Source organism: Anser anser (assembly GCF_964211835.1).
Source record: "Anser anser genome assembly, chromosome: 23".
NCBI lineage: Eukaryota > Metazoa > Chordata > Aves > Anseriformes > Anatidae > Anser > Anser anser.
In genome coordinates, this window is record NC_139744.1 from 3461736 (window position 1) to 3475339 (window position 13604).

Sequence of the window (13604 nt, forward strand, 5' to 3'; positions counted from 1 at the left end):
CCGCCCTCCCCCGCCCCCATTGGCTGAGCGCGGGGCATGCGCCCACCCCATTGGCCGCCGCCGCGTCAATCAGCGCCGGGGGGGCGGGGCCCGGCCGGTGATTGATGCGGGGCCGCCGCTCGCCCCCCGCCGCGGGGGCCGGGCCCCCCCCCCCCCCGGTGACCCCCCCCCTCCTTCAGCGCGCCCCCCCCCTCCCTCCGTGCGCGCCCCCGAGGGATGGGGAGCGGGGGGCGGAGGGGGCCGCAGAGCGGGTCCCGGCCTTGCCCCGCCGAGGGGAGGCAGCGGCTGGGGAGGGGGAGCCGGCGGGGGGGGGGGGGCACCCGGGGGGGGTCGCCACACGCGGCCCCCAGCCCCGTCCCGCAGCCCCGGGGGCGGCCCGGGGCCAGGCCGGGTGTCCCGCGGCTGGCGGGGTGCTCGAGGCCCCGGGGGACAGCGGTGGTGTGCGGGGAGCGGCAGGGTGCTGCTGCCCCGCCGGTGGCACAGCCCCGGGGCCCGTGGGTGCTACCGGGGCCCGGAGCCGTGGGTGCCACCGCGCCGTGTCCCGCGGGTGACGCCAGGCCCCTGTCCCGTGGGCGACATGGCTTCCTGGATGAGCAGCGACACCAGGCCCCTGGCCCATAAGGGGCACAGCTCCGTGTGCCATGGGTGACACCAGGCCCGTGTCCTGTAGGTGACACGGCTTCCCAGATGACCACTGCCACCAGGTCCGTGTCCCATGGTGACACGGTTCCCTCTCTGAACAGTGACTCCAGACTCCTAAATGACCAGTGCCACCAGGTCCATGTCCCACGGGTGACACGGTCAGGAAGTCTGAACAGTGACTCCAGGCCTTTGTCCCATGGGTGACACCAGGCTGATGTCCCACAGGTGACAGAAGGCCCCCTGTCCCACGGGTGACACCAGGCCTGTGTCCTGTAGGTGACATGCCTTTCTGAGCAGTGAAACCAGGCCCTTGTCCCACGGGTGACATGGTTTCCTGTCTGGCCAGTGACTCCAGGCCCTTGTCCCACAAATGACACCAGGCTGATGTCCCACAGGTGACACCAGGCCCCTGTCCCACAGGCGACATCTTTTCCTGCCTGACCAGCGACACCAGGCCCACATTCCACAGGTGACACCAGGCCCCTGTCCCCTCGGTGCCCGTGTCCTCCACCCATGGGATGCAGGAGGGGCGAAGCAGGGAGGAAAGAGCCGAGAGAGGGACCTGGGGACAGAGCGGGGACACAGGTGTGACACGTGCACATCCAGCAGGCTGAGGACGAGGTGAGCCCCTCGGCTTTTATCTGACGGAGCGGGGTTTCCCAGTGCAGCAGTCCTGGCTCAGCGAGAGGACACCCGGATCTTCTGCGGCTTCTCGGGGACCTTTACATCTCGTGCCATTTTTCAGGAGACAAAAGCCGGTATACCCATGTATGAGACGCCTTTCAGGGTTATCAAAATGCAAACATAAAAAAAGGGGCAGGCGGCAGTGGGGTGCTGCAGTGTGTGCCCGGTGCAGCGATTCTCAGATCGCACCGCGCAGGGAGGCTCGGAGCGACGGCGGTCACAAACGTACGGCACTGCCGAGCCACGGGCTGAGCCTCTGGTCCCCTGCGAGGAGAATTCCTGCTTGTTTGGGGCCGCCAGCAACGCAGCCACAGCACATTTAAAAGCCAGCATTCTTCCAGAAAACAGAGCAGGGGATGCACTCCTACCCAGCTCGGGGCAGAGAAGCTGCCATCAGACCCCAGCAGGTTCCGTTTTTAAATCCGTGTAGACACACACGAGAAACCAAAAGAGGCAGAAATTAGCACACTAATCCTCTTGTCTTATTAAGGTTGCTTTCCACATGTCCCAACAACAAGGAATTTCTGTTGTTCCTCATGTATGAACCACGGGATTTTTTTAAAAAAGGAGATTTTTAACCAATAAATCATCTGAAGGTGAAGATCGGCAGAAAGGAACTTGCGGCTCCTTCTTGGACATGGCTTTCCAAGGTATTTTTGCTGGAATAGACCTTTGGAAGTGTTTTTTGTTTGGTCTGGTTTGTTTCCTTTTATGATCTGGGAGGTGTGTCTGTTTATTGGTACTGTTAGGGTTCTCGAAAACCTCCTCATCCTTTAAGGCCATATAAGATTGTCTGGGCCAGGAGAGCGGGTCCCAGATGAGAAGGGGTCAGAGCATCACGAGAGCAGGGGCCAGGATGCCCAGACCCCGATGGCGCAATGAGGATCGTAGCCAAAGCCACAGATGGGACGCCCCCATTCTGTGATTGGGGCACCAGCAGACATGGGGGTGACCCTGCTGAGCGCTGTGCTTGAGAAACCCCCAAAAATCCCCAAACCGACCCAATCCTGCTGAACACAACAGCCGGTGCTGCGGGGCTGAGCTGTCCCCGAGCGGGCAGGGCTGGTGCAGGGGCCGTTGGTTTGGGCAGGGATTGCCAGTTTCCATTGGAGCTGTGACATTTGGGTGGCCTGTCACCCCATGTGTGTGTGTTTTGGGGGGATCCTTTGGTCTCCCCCTGGAGCAGGGGCCGCGGTCGGGTTTACCTTTCTCACGGAGGGGCTCCAGCAAGGGCGGTGCCGAGGCGAGGCGCAGGAGCTGGTCCCGCTCTGCGGCCAGGGCAGCATCCACAGGGCTGGGACATGCCAGCCCTCCCTGGCTGGGGGCTTGGGACTTCTCCTGGGTCCATCTGGGTGCAGCCCCAGCCTTCCTCGTGCCCAGCCGGCCACACTCTCCTCGTCCCAAGCCATCCAGGCCGGGCTCACTGGAAACTTCCACAGCCAACTGCCACGGAACCCACCGCCCGCTCCCAGCAGGACAGGGCCGGTGGGGGCCGCACCGACAGCCCCGCATTCCCCAGCCCTGCCTGGGGCACCCCACCAGGGTCACTGCCACCCCGAACAAGGGACCGGGTCCCCTCACTGTCCCCATTCCCCAGGCTGCTACTGCAGGCAAGGAACATCTCCCTGAGTTCATGCAACAGCAGGATCCAAACTGAGACATCCCGGGCCGCACAAATACCGTTTTGAGAAGCAGATAGACAAAGCAAGCGGAGGAAGTCCGATTCTCTGCATTAATATAATTTTAAGCCCTGCTCCTCTGAGGATCAGGAACTCTTCCTGCCTCAGAAACCTAGTTCTTCACACCACGCGCAGCCAGGTCTTTACAACCCCTCTCAAACCAGCTCAGCTCAGCTCAGCTGGGAAATGAACAACACGTTTCAAACAACGCGAGCCCTGCTCCTCTACCGAGTCTCGCACAAATCAAGTCCCTAATGCTGACCGAGGGGCAGGGAACAGGGAGATGCTGCAGCAGCAAAGAGCCACAGAGCAAAGCCCAATGTACCCGTACGAAGCTGTACGCACTCATAAACACCGAGTGCCAAAAACATTCCCAAGCTGGAAAGTCCTGAGATGCTACCGAGCCCTAATACGCGCTGCATTGCTACCATTCAGTATCGCAGCTGACAAGTCAAACCTCATTTATAAAACAAAAAGCTTTGCTTTTCTCCGGAGGCACCTAAAGCTCAGCCAACCATCGACAAAGCTTCGCTTCGCCACTAGGAAGCGTGCAGCCCGACTCACCCTGACATGCCCAGAAGAGCTGCACAGGAAGAGCGCCTCGGCTCTCGCTGCTGCGCGCAACGCGGGGCGGGAGGGCGGCTGCAGGAGCTGGCGCGTAGCTGCGCGGCCGTGCCTGTGCACGCGGTCATGGAAGGCCGGCATCGAAAGGCACAGAAGCAAGAAAGGGAGAAGGAGAGGGTTAATTTCAGTGCAACTTTTACAGCCAGACCCGGCTCTCAAAAAGTCACCGGATTAGGCTGATACAACAGACCCGGCGCTAAAAGCTTTAATCCAAGGCTACTGTGCATGCAGGAGGGATTCCCGCGGAGCCCGCAGCTTTCTGCACGTACTGGCAAGCACGCCTTCCCAGCAAGCCGAGGCTGTGACCATTTCTCTGGTGTACATCACTGTAATTTTCTTTACCAAGGAGGAATAAGCTCTTGTTGGGGTAATGAATAAAAAAATGGTGTCACCTGTGAATCCGGGTGGCAGGTTTCCAGTTAAGGGGGCCGCAGGAACAGCCCCGGGACACGCGAGGTGGCACAGGGCAGAAAAGAGCCCCGGGGCACCCAGCAGCTGCATCGCTGCGCCCGCAGAGCTCTCCCCATCGCGCTCCGAAGGCTGCATCCCAACACCGAGCCAAAGCACCTGCTGCTGAGCCTGCTTTTAAAAGTAGTTTATTTGGATTTTCCACATCCTTTAATGAATCGCAAATATATTAACAGAAAAGACTTTTTTCCCCTAAGACTGTACAATTTCTGAAATAAAGTCAGGAAAGCAAAAAAAAGACAAATTACATTGTTTCAATGCAAATAGTACACACCACACCCACACTTTGCATTTTTCCATATTTTTGTTGTAAGAAAATGACAGTTCCCTAATTCTTTTCAGTGAACAGCCTTGCCCAAACCTGGCTGTCAGAGTGCCTTCGTGCTCACCGCCCTTCTCCTTGCCCCTCTTCAAAGAGTAGCAAAACTTTATTGATTCAACACTAATTTTGTGTATCTATTTAGAAGGTAAAATAGCAGCATGGTCCAAATGTTACTTGATATCCTTGGAGGAAAAAAAAAAGCAACCATTTAAGATACGATGTACATGTAAAGCAGCAGGACGGTTTTTAAGTACTAAATCTTCAAGGTAGAATCCTTTTAACACCCCAGCTGAGTTAAGAACTCTTGCCAGGGTGTTGGAAATCTTAGTACAGTTGTTCACAATTTTCAGAGAAGGGAAAAAGCCACCTAGTTTCCTAAACCTCTGGTCCCCAGTTAAACAAGCAGCAAGTCTCCTGGAAAAGTCACAAGAGCAGCACCTGTTTTTTCAGATCTGAAAAGGATAAAAAAAGTGTGCAATTTTGGGAGCTAGAAGCGCCCAGCGTTTTTTAGATCTAAAGACAAAAGGCCCCCCGGCTTCAGCTGAGAGTCTTCTAGCTCCCAGGGAGAGGGAAGAAACTCATGCTTTCTGCTTAAGAAAACATCGGGAACCAAAAGGAAGGCAATTCACGCATCAAGTGGTGGCACTCACACAAGTACTGCCTCCAGACCTTCTGCTGAGGTGTGGGGTGCTCTCAGACTCCTCGAGGAAGCCTCACGAGGAACACGCACCGAAACCGTAGGCGCATTGCATCTGGATGGAAAAACGATGTCGTGACAGAGCCAGGGAATCCAAGGGCCCTGTGAGAGCTTTACCGTTGGCACAGAACAGCCCTTGGGAAATGCAAGCCCCGCATTTTCCTCAGGGAGGATGCATCAGGAAGGGAATCGCACCAGAACATCGATCACCACAGGAAGCCGTGCAGGATTCAGCACACAAGTCAGCCGAAACACGTCGTGGTTTCAGTTCATCCCCCATCCAGACACAAGCTGAACTGAAGTGCACGGCCGAGGCACAAGGCTCCTTTCATAAACTACCATTCCTCATTTTTTTCAGATTTCATTTCACACTATTAGGGGAGTTCTCGCCTATTTCTCTCTGCTTGTCCTCCTGCTTCCAAAACAAAAAAACAAAACAGTATTTCCACACAGCACTTGTGGATTATTTTTGTTTGAGGAAGGCGTCCCAGTGGCTCACAGCCAGCGAGGAGCCATGACAGGGCACGGGCCTGGTGTAAGACAAGGTTGCAGTTTTAAAAGCTTAAGTTCTAAAGGTAACTACATAACCCCTAAAAGATAAATATTTTAAAAAATTAAGATTGATGACAAATATGTTGCCATGAAATTTATATCACTCCCAATTTATTATGCATAAATTGCTCTTTAAAACTGCTCGTATCATACGCTTTCTTTATCGCCACTGCATAAAGGGCACCAAGTGTTGCTGCAAAATGCTACAGAGAAAGATCATTTTAGACTCGTTACTGTGGCAGTTTTCTTCTCACAGCAGCAGCCTCAGTAGAGGAGGAAAGGGGTCTACGTTCCTACAGTGAGAAAGTACTCTAAGAGTCTTAAAGAACAGCTTAAAAAAAGAAAGAATTGCACATTTTTGCACACTGCTTGGACCACACTTTAGAAAACAGTTTTAAAAAGGACACTATCTTAGGCAATTACTTGATGCATTTGAGTACAAGGTTCTGATTGCATTAAGGCTTCCACGGTCTTCCCAGTTTATTTGTTCAGAAAGACACAGGCGCTGTTGGTTAAGGGTTTGATGTTTCCACATTAAGTTGTATCTACATTGCTCTTTGATTTCGCCCTTTATTAATTTTTATTCTCACACCGGGAAGAACAAGTCAAGGGGAAGATGAAAAATGAAGCAATGTGTTGCCGACTTGTTTCTCTGAAGTACAAAGTAAGACATTGACATTTTAGAAACTAGGTGAATAAATTAATTCTTGGTTAGAACATGAAAGCATTCTGTGAAAGCTATGATTCTGCAATGTGATTCTCCTGCTACGTTTTCACTCCTGCAAGTTTGCACTCTAAGTGGGCACACTGAGCATTTTATGTAGTCTGACACTCCCAGTCCTGAGCACGTGCATTGTATTTGTTCACGGGAAACACTGCAGCTTTATGGTCATGTACATTCCCTGGCATTTAAGTTACACTACAATATGCAAAAGTCTTTAACAGCCTGCATTTGTCAACACTGTCCTCGAAGAACTTGGAAATGAAGTTCAGCACTCTGCTTACCAAGAAAGAACCAAACTAAGACACATTTCTGGAAAAAGAACAAGACACTGCTTCATTAGTACTATCCCCGCATCTACTGGCTTCGTTACAGCAAACCACAAGTCTTTCTTCCGTGATATTTTTCCAGCAAAGGGGAGTCCAAAAATAGTATTTCCTCCTCAGTCATTTTCATAAATGTGTACGAGCCAACTAGTCAGACTCAGTAGCAGCTGAATATTGCACTGCCATTAATTCTGCATACAGTTTTAAAGTCTGAGTGGTGTACTCATGGTGTCAGTGGAGAATAATGACAATGCTGGCTCAGTGATGTGAAGACCCAGGATGCGAAGGAAGGGGAGAACACAACAGTACCAGTCACACACTCAAGCCCAGATACTGGCTTTTGGAGGTTAAAATTCATCGCTTTCAACTGCATGGAGCTGTGTGTCATCCGCATCCGTCATGCTGCTCTCTTGGGATTCATCTGTGCCAACTTTGAAAGAAAAACAAAACAAAACACACAAAGTAGTCAAACAGTACTAGGCTGCTTCACTACAAAAATTCTTATACAACCAACTCCAGCATGTTAAAAACACAGCAGCAACGTGCTTGTACTTCATTAACAACGTGGAACAGACTTCCTGCCTTTGTCCCCTTCCCCCAAAATGCTTTTAGGCCATATGGCTTTTTCCTTGCAATAAGTCAACCCCTGTCAATTTAATGAAGTCTAAATAAATGCATTTAGAAAGGAATTAACATAATGTACTATAAAAACATGCAGCCTAATTTAATGTCTGTTTAGATACCTTCTGTTAAATATCTGGAATTCCCAATGCCTGGCTAGGTAGGGATGGGTATGGAGGGTTCCAGAACCGCCTTAGAAGAATTTTAACCCTCCCAACTCTTTCAAATCATACCAGATACTTGAATACGCTCACATCAGTTACCCACTGCATCAGTGCATCATGTCCACTCCATTCACAATCAAATAATATTAAATTAGAAGCATTAGGCAGTCTCTAGTTGCTCCCTACTTTCATAACAAAGACTACTGCATAAAATATGGGGGAAAAAATTGCTTTGAATAAATGCATACATAAGTTTCTCACACTCAATTACTCTGCTCACTCAGCTCAGATGATTGCTGGCCTACAACTTCCAGGAAAACTACTCAAAAAACAGCAGAAATCTAAAGACAGCATGCTATGCACAGCATAAGAGAGAAATACATATATATGAGAAGCTACCCTTAAATATTTAACTTCTATACTAGTTTAAATTAGTACCAAGGTAAATATCTAATCACGGTTCTTCACACACAGGAGTGCAACTTGAGTCTTTCTATAGTAGAATTTAGCATATTATCATTTCCCAAATGACTAAGAGGTTTCATGTAGAGAAACAATGATGATTTTGCTGCTCTAAGGCAAACACTTTACAGGTTTCCTGCACAATAGGCTCATCAAGTTCTCTGCTACGGAATTTAAAGCACAAAATGGCTTATACTAGCCAACATATTGTAAAGCAACTCTCCACTTATCTCACATATCCTAAAAATGTTATTCAGCCGACACTGTGAAACTCATCTACATTATCTGAAGAGCCAAGGAAACGGAACTGTCTACACACAGCTTAAACATGGACATTGGGACATTGTTTTATTTCAGTTATGTTTATTGGACAGATTTTTATTTTTTTTTTAATGCTCTGTGACTTAAGTGTTGCTCAGAAGTTCAAGTACTCTGTCTCCATCTTCTGGTCAGAAACACACTCAGCCCCCAGTAAACCAGTGTTCTAGGTTAGTCCAACTACAACAGCAGGGAGAAGAAAAGTCTGATACTTCAGGAAACACAGCACAGGATAGTTCCATTATTAAAAAGCACACTGTACACAGGATCAATAAAAATAAGTATGATATACAGTTACCATAACTTTTTCATATGAAGATTTTGGATTGTAGAACATAGCATACATTATTATTTTCAGAATTTCTTTTTGTTCTTCTTTGGAGGGAAAGAACTAAATTGCTTATTAGTATTTATTCTCCACCACTATTTCAGTTTGTATCAGAGAGCTCAATATTTATGGCTTAACATTACTCTGTGCTTCACTGGAACTTAAGCTCACAACATCATCTTAGAAAGAAGGGAGACATCTGGGACATCCCTTTCTGTGGATTATTCCAAGTAGTGCATTTGGGAGCATTTTATTTACTCTCGATTCAAGTGAAACTTTTATTGACTTCCTTCTTCAAAAGCTACCTTTGATGTTTTCCAGACAAAGATGTTTACCTAACATCCAGTTTATTTAATTTCTCCCAAAGCATCTATAGATAATTTTAGTTACCATTCAGTTACATCGCATGATTTCATGCTTCTATGGGGGAAGAGTGGAGGCTGTAGGAACATCTTGTTCTTTCCTAAGATGGTATTAACCAACCATGAGTTGTGTGACTTTACAGCATTATTTTTGTCCTACTCCATCTACATATCCTAAAGAAAAGGCATAATCCTTTCTCATAGTAAACCTAAAATAAGACGTACCTTCTTGTGAATCAAGAACTTTGAATTTTTACTTGCTGAGCAGCAAAGTTGAGCAGTGTGCTTTACTTAAGCCTGGAATTCTTCCTACTTACAGACACTAGGTGACACCTAAGCAGAAATACCTCCCTGAATGACAAAGGGTTGGAAATACAAACCTGATTCATAGGGGTAACATTCATTTATTTGCTCTTCTTGAGTTATTGGTTCCTCATCATCTGGAAGGTAACGTTTATCAATAGCCTCTTTAATCTGGTTGTTGGCTCCTTTGGGATCTAAGTCCATCGCCCATGAGAAATTCATTAGGGCCAAATGAGTTTGACCCAGTTTTTTATAAACCTAAAATAAAAGCATAAAATGTTACATTTACAAAAAGTTGTTACTTGAAAGTTTGTAGAAACATACTAAGCCAGTTAACTAATATCTTATGAAAAGCAATGGAGAGTACACACAAGATTTATTACACAAGTCAAAAGGTAAAGAGAAAAGGTGTGTGGAAAGAGCATGCAAGTGTTCCTACTTAAGTGGCCAAAAGGATTAAAAGAAATTAGCAGCTGACAGATTCAAGAACATAAGAAAGTGGCTCTTCAGATATAATTTATGCTTTGCAACTGTGGCAGCAGGGTGGTATAAAAGCTTTTAGCATGTTTTGTGTTGCCTCCCTCTTTTCCAATTTTTACAGTCATTGTAACCCCAAGTCTACTACTTGCTCAGGAAAAGCCCAAAGTCTCAGCCTTCTATTGTCAGAGACAGAGAGAATAGTCTTGTGAACCATTAACCACATGCGTAGAGTAACCTTATATTCTTCCCTACAGCAGGTTTGGGGGGGGGAGGAGGGCCAATATTAAACATCACCTAGCTTGTCCTGATAAACTGATTGGGAACATTTTCACAACAGTGCATTACCAAATCTAGTATACATTTCAATATATTTTACCTTCAGAGCAAGTTTATGGTGACAAAGAATTGCTCCTTGTCATTAAGGATAGGCAAACATGTAATTTATCTGTATTAAGATTTAAGCAGCAGAAGTTCTCAGGTTTGTCAAGACATGGCAACTAACACCAATTTAGAGGTCCAGCTACTACTGGATAAACACCAGTCAACAAATTTCAGCACAAATCCTTTTACTTCTCTAATTCAAAAAAAAGTCTCATTGATTAAGAGTTACCCAGTCTGTGAAAGAGACAAGTTTGTCTTGTTGCTTCCTAATGACTACCTACAGAATTTAAAACAGCTAATATGCTTTAAGTTTTGCAAAGAGGATTGCCAAGGAAGGACTTCTATTACCAGATTACTTCTCTCTGGCATTAAACACAAAAAAAAGTTGGAATGTAAACACATCTGATGGACTAGAAACATCTTTTTGTGTGCTAGTCTAGTCTATTAGCCTGAATAAAGGCTTCTTGCTTTCCAAACCTATGTAGAAAGAATTTTCTACAATTCTTCTGGGAAGGCCATCAACTGAATGAGACATTGAGGCTACTGATGGAGACTTAAAAGTACTCCAAAAATACTAATTCAACATTTGAAGACATATTGGAGTGTGATTCAATATTTGAATAGCTCCATGTCCATATAACCAACGTCTGGCTGATAGAAATTCTTAATTTTGAGGGATAGACCATTTCCATCATTACTATAATACTGGATCAAGCCTTCATGAAGTTCAATTTTCAAGGAAAAATATACAACTATGCATAACCACTGCATCTTTTTTCAGTGAATTATCTCAATAGAGATCTATTTTGCAGTTTCTAAAATTAATTATTTCAGGTTGACAGTAGTGAAACCAAAGAAGGCACAGAACAACAGGGGCCTGAGTTATTTTTTCTTGGTTTTAAAAATACCTTGAGGCTGCTCCTGTCTTCTGCATTTAAAAGCTGATAAAGCTGTGAGTTTATATGCAGTAAGTCTTATTTAAAGCTTCGGGAATTTTTAGAATACTGCCCAAAATGGAAGCAGCTTAGTGACAGGCATCAAATTTCCTCATTAGGCATACATTTCTGCAATGAAGAAAAGCAAAGTACTTACGAACACAGTTAAGTTCCACCTACCTTTCCTATTAAAAAGTAAACAAGAGACTCTTTGGGAACAATCTGTTTCAGTTCTTCAAGTTCTTGTAAAGCAGACTGTAAAGGAAGAGAAAAGATTCAGTACAAGCTAGCAGTCTGCAACCAGTTACAGCATCACTGAACTGCATTTTAGTGCTGACGAGAACCCTGGCATTTACATACAGTATACTCCACCAAGAACAACAGTACAGACTCAAAAGAACCTAAAGCTTCTTTTACATTAGTTCCTCATGTAAAGATTGTAGGTTATTATAGCAACAGAGAAAGTCTGTTGGGCTTTGGTCTCCTACAAAAACATTTAACATTCTTCTGCTCTTGTATTTATCCTCTGCTTTTAATTTTTAGAAATAAATCTACAAATTGCACTCCAGTAAGTCCTTAACCTTAATACTTCTTATGTTTAACTGGTTACATTATGAATTTCCAAAACAAGTTCTAAGTAAAGTTTTCCCTTTACATATGTACACACATTTCTGAAGCAAGGTTTCAGAAGCCAGACTGCAGCTTGTATTCTGTGGCCAAGAAAAACAGGCCAGAGGACAGAGTCACTGGAAAGACAGACTGTGGGAAGATCATCTCCACTCATAAATAGGGTACAAGTCAGCAAGGGATCAGACTGAAATTATTTGGCTTCCTATTTTTTACTTGATAATACAGCCTTTGAAATGGCTAGTTCTTATTGCTGTAATCTGCTGTGGGGCTGTTTGCTGAGCCAATTTTTAGTAGTTTAATAGAAATTCACAATAACACAGCCCCATCTTGGTGACAGCTGCAATAACGTCCCCTTCTTTCTTTTTCCAGGGTCAGACTAAAATATTAATTAAAAAGGTACCTTTTGGCTTCAGATTTTATGACAATCAAAAAATTTAACATATTGCAAAAGTGGCACTTGCCAAAACAAATGCTTTATGTTAGACTCCACAGGATAGGTCAGTCTTCCTGCTCATGCTGCAAGCCTTGACGCTACCAGTGCTTATCAGTTAACATTCAGCCACCAGTGCATCCCCATTCATAGCTGTAACAATTTAAAGATAATTTAAAGTTGTCTACGCGTACCAAATCTTACCTTGTACTTTTCATTTGCAAATAATACAGAAGCTCTATGGAATTTGCATAGCGGGTTCTTGGGGTCAATGTTAATAGCTTTGTTTAAAGTATCCAAAGCCTTTTCAGATTTTTTCAGTGCATGCTGGACCTATTAAAGAAAGGAAGGAAAACCTTAAAGAGGGAAAATGGCCAAATAGACTTGTCTGGCAGATCAGCTGCTATATTTGTTTACAATGTTTCAAAAAAAAAAAAAGTAGTCCAATTCCAGACCAAGTCTTAAGAAAGCAAGTTTTCTTACAGGAAGAAAGCTTCACCTCTCCCCATCACCACTTCAAAACACCCTCCATCCACTGGCTGATAGAAATCATCTAGCCTTTGGCCAGAAGTAAGCTCAATGCCATTCTCAGCGCTTAAGTGGTAAGAATCCTACTGTTCCTACAGACCCTGACAACTTTGCTGCTGCATAACAGGTAAGTGAATGCCAGCAGGTTACCACCGTTCATGCTTGCACAGCCTTTAGTTGCCATCACTAACATCCGAGAACTACTTCACCACACTGTGAGCAAGCATTTGCTGGAGTGAGGCTTATGGCTGAGGTACTGCGTTATGTACCACAGTGGCAGATGGACAAATGACCAGTTTTCCAGATAGCCCTGCAAATTCAATGATGTTCCCATGAGTAATTGCACATGGGCTTGATTTTTATACCACTAGTAACTTGGCTTACTCCCATACACAACCTGATAGTATATTTCATTACTGGCTAAAAACAATTGGGGGTGAGGAGAGAGGAGTGTTTATTTTCCTGACACATTAATCCCACGGCTATTGATTCATATGGCACTTAAGATCCTCTAACAGGTACTCTGAGCTTGTACTTTTGTGCTTAAAACAAGTTCAGTAGGACTACTGCAAGCGAAGTACAGAGGCAGATTAAAACCTAAGGAGAGAGCCAAGTACAGACTACTTACTACTCCAATGTGGCACAGTAAGACTGAGCTCTGAGGATTGATATCAAGTGCTTTCTGGAAATGCATTTCTGCTAGGCTGAATTTTTCCTGTTTGTAATAAATCATTCCCAACCCATACCTGCAAACAGAAAAATAATGTTGTTAAGTAAGACTGCATTCTGAGTAAACTAACCTTTGTCAGTGAATATGGTAGAAGTGGCATATGGACTGGCCACTCCATCAAGGGTAAGAAGTGACTCTTTATAGGAGAAAGCTATGACTAAAGTTACTTTTCTCTTGATTGCATAGGCTGAAGAATTCATATCCGATACACAAAAAA

The 13604-nt window shown here is 45.7% G+C and overlaps 1 protein-coding gene across 9 annotated transcripts in view; it reads right to left on the reverse strand.

Moving 5' to 3' along the window:
* Positions 1–4209: 4209 nt before the first annotated feature.
* CDC27 (cell division cycle 27) overlaps positions 4210–13604 on the reverse strand; it is a gene marked incomplete at its 3' end in the record, with an annotated part of 32963 nt that continues 23568 nt past the window's right edge. For 5 of the 9 annotated variants that reach the window (XM_083808903.1, XM_083808902.1, XM_083808906.1 and 2 more), the window contains exons 15-19: positions 13286–13403; positions 12334–12462; positions 11250–11324; positions 9351–9531; positions 4210–7145 (exon numbers count right to left, since the gene is read on the reverse strand). In XM_083808903.1, the coding sequence (XP_083665029.1) occupies positions 7063–7145; positions 9351–9531; positions 11250–11324; positions 12334–12462; positions 13286–13403 (586 nt within the window). Of the gene's footprint in view, positions 7146–8305; positions 8461–9350; positions 9532–11249; positions 11325–12333; positions 12463–13285; positions 13404–13604 lie in introns of those variants that run through there. The other 4 variants (XM_083808905.1, XM_083808904.1, XM_083808907.1 and 1 more) reach the window with 2 other exon arrangements.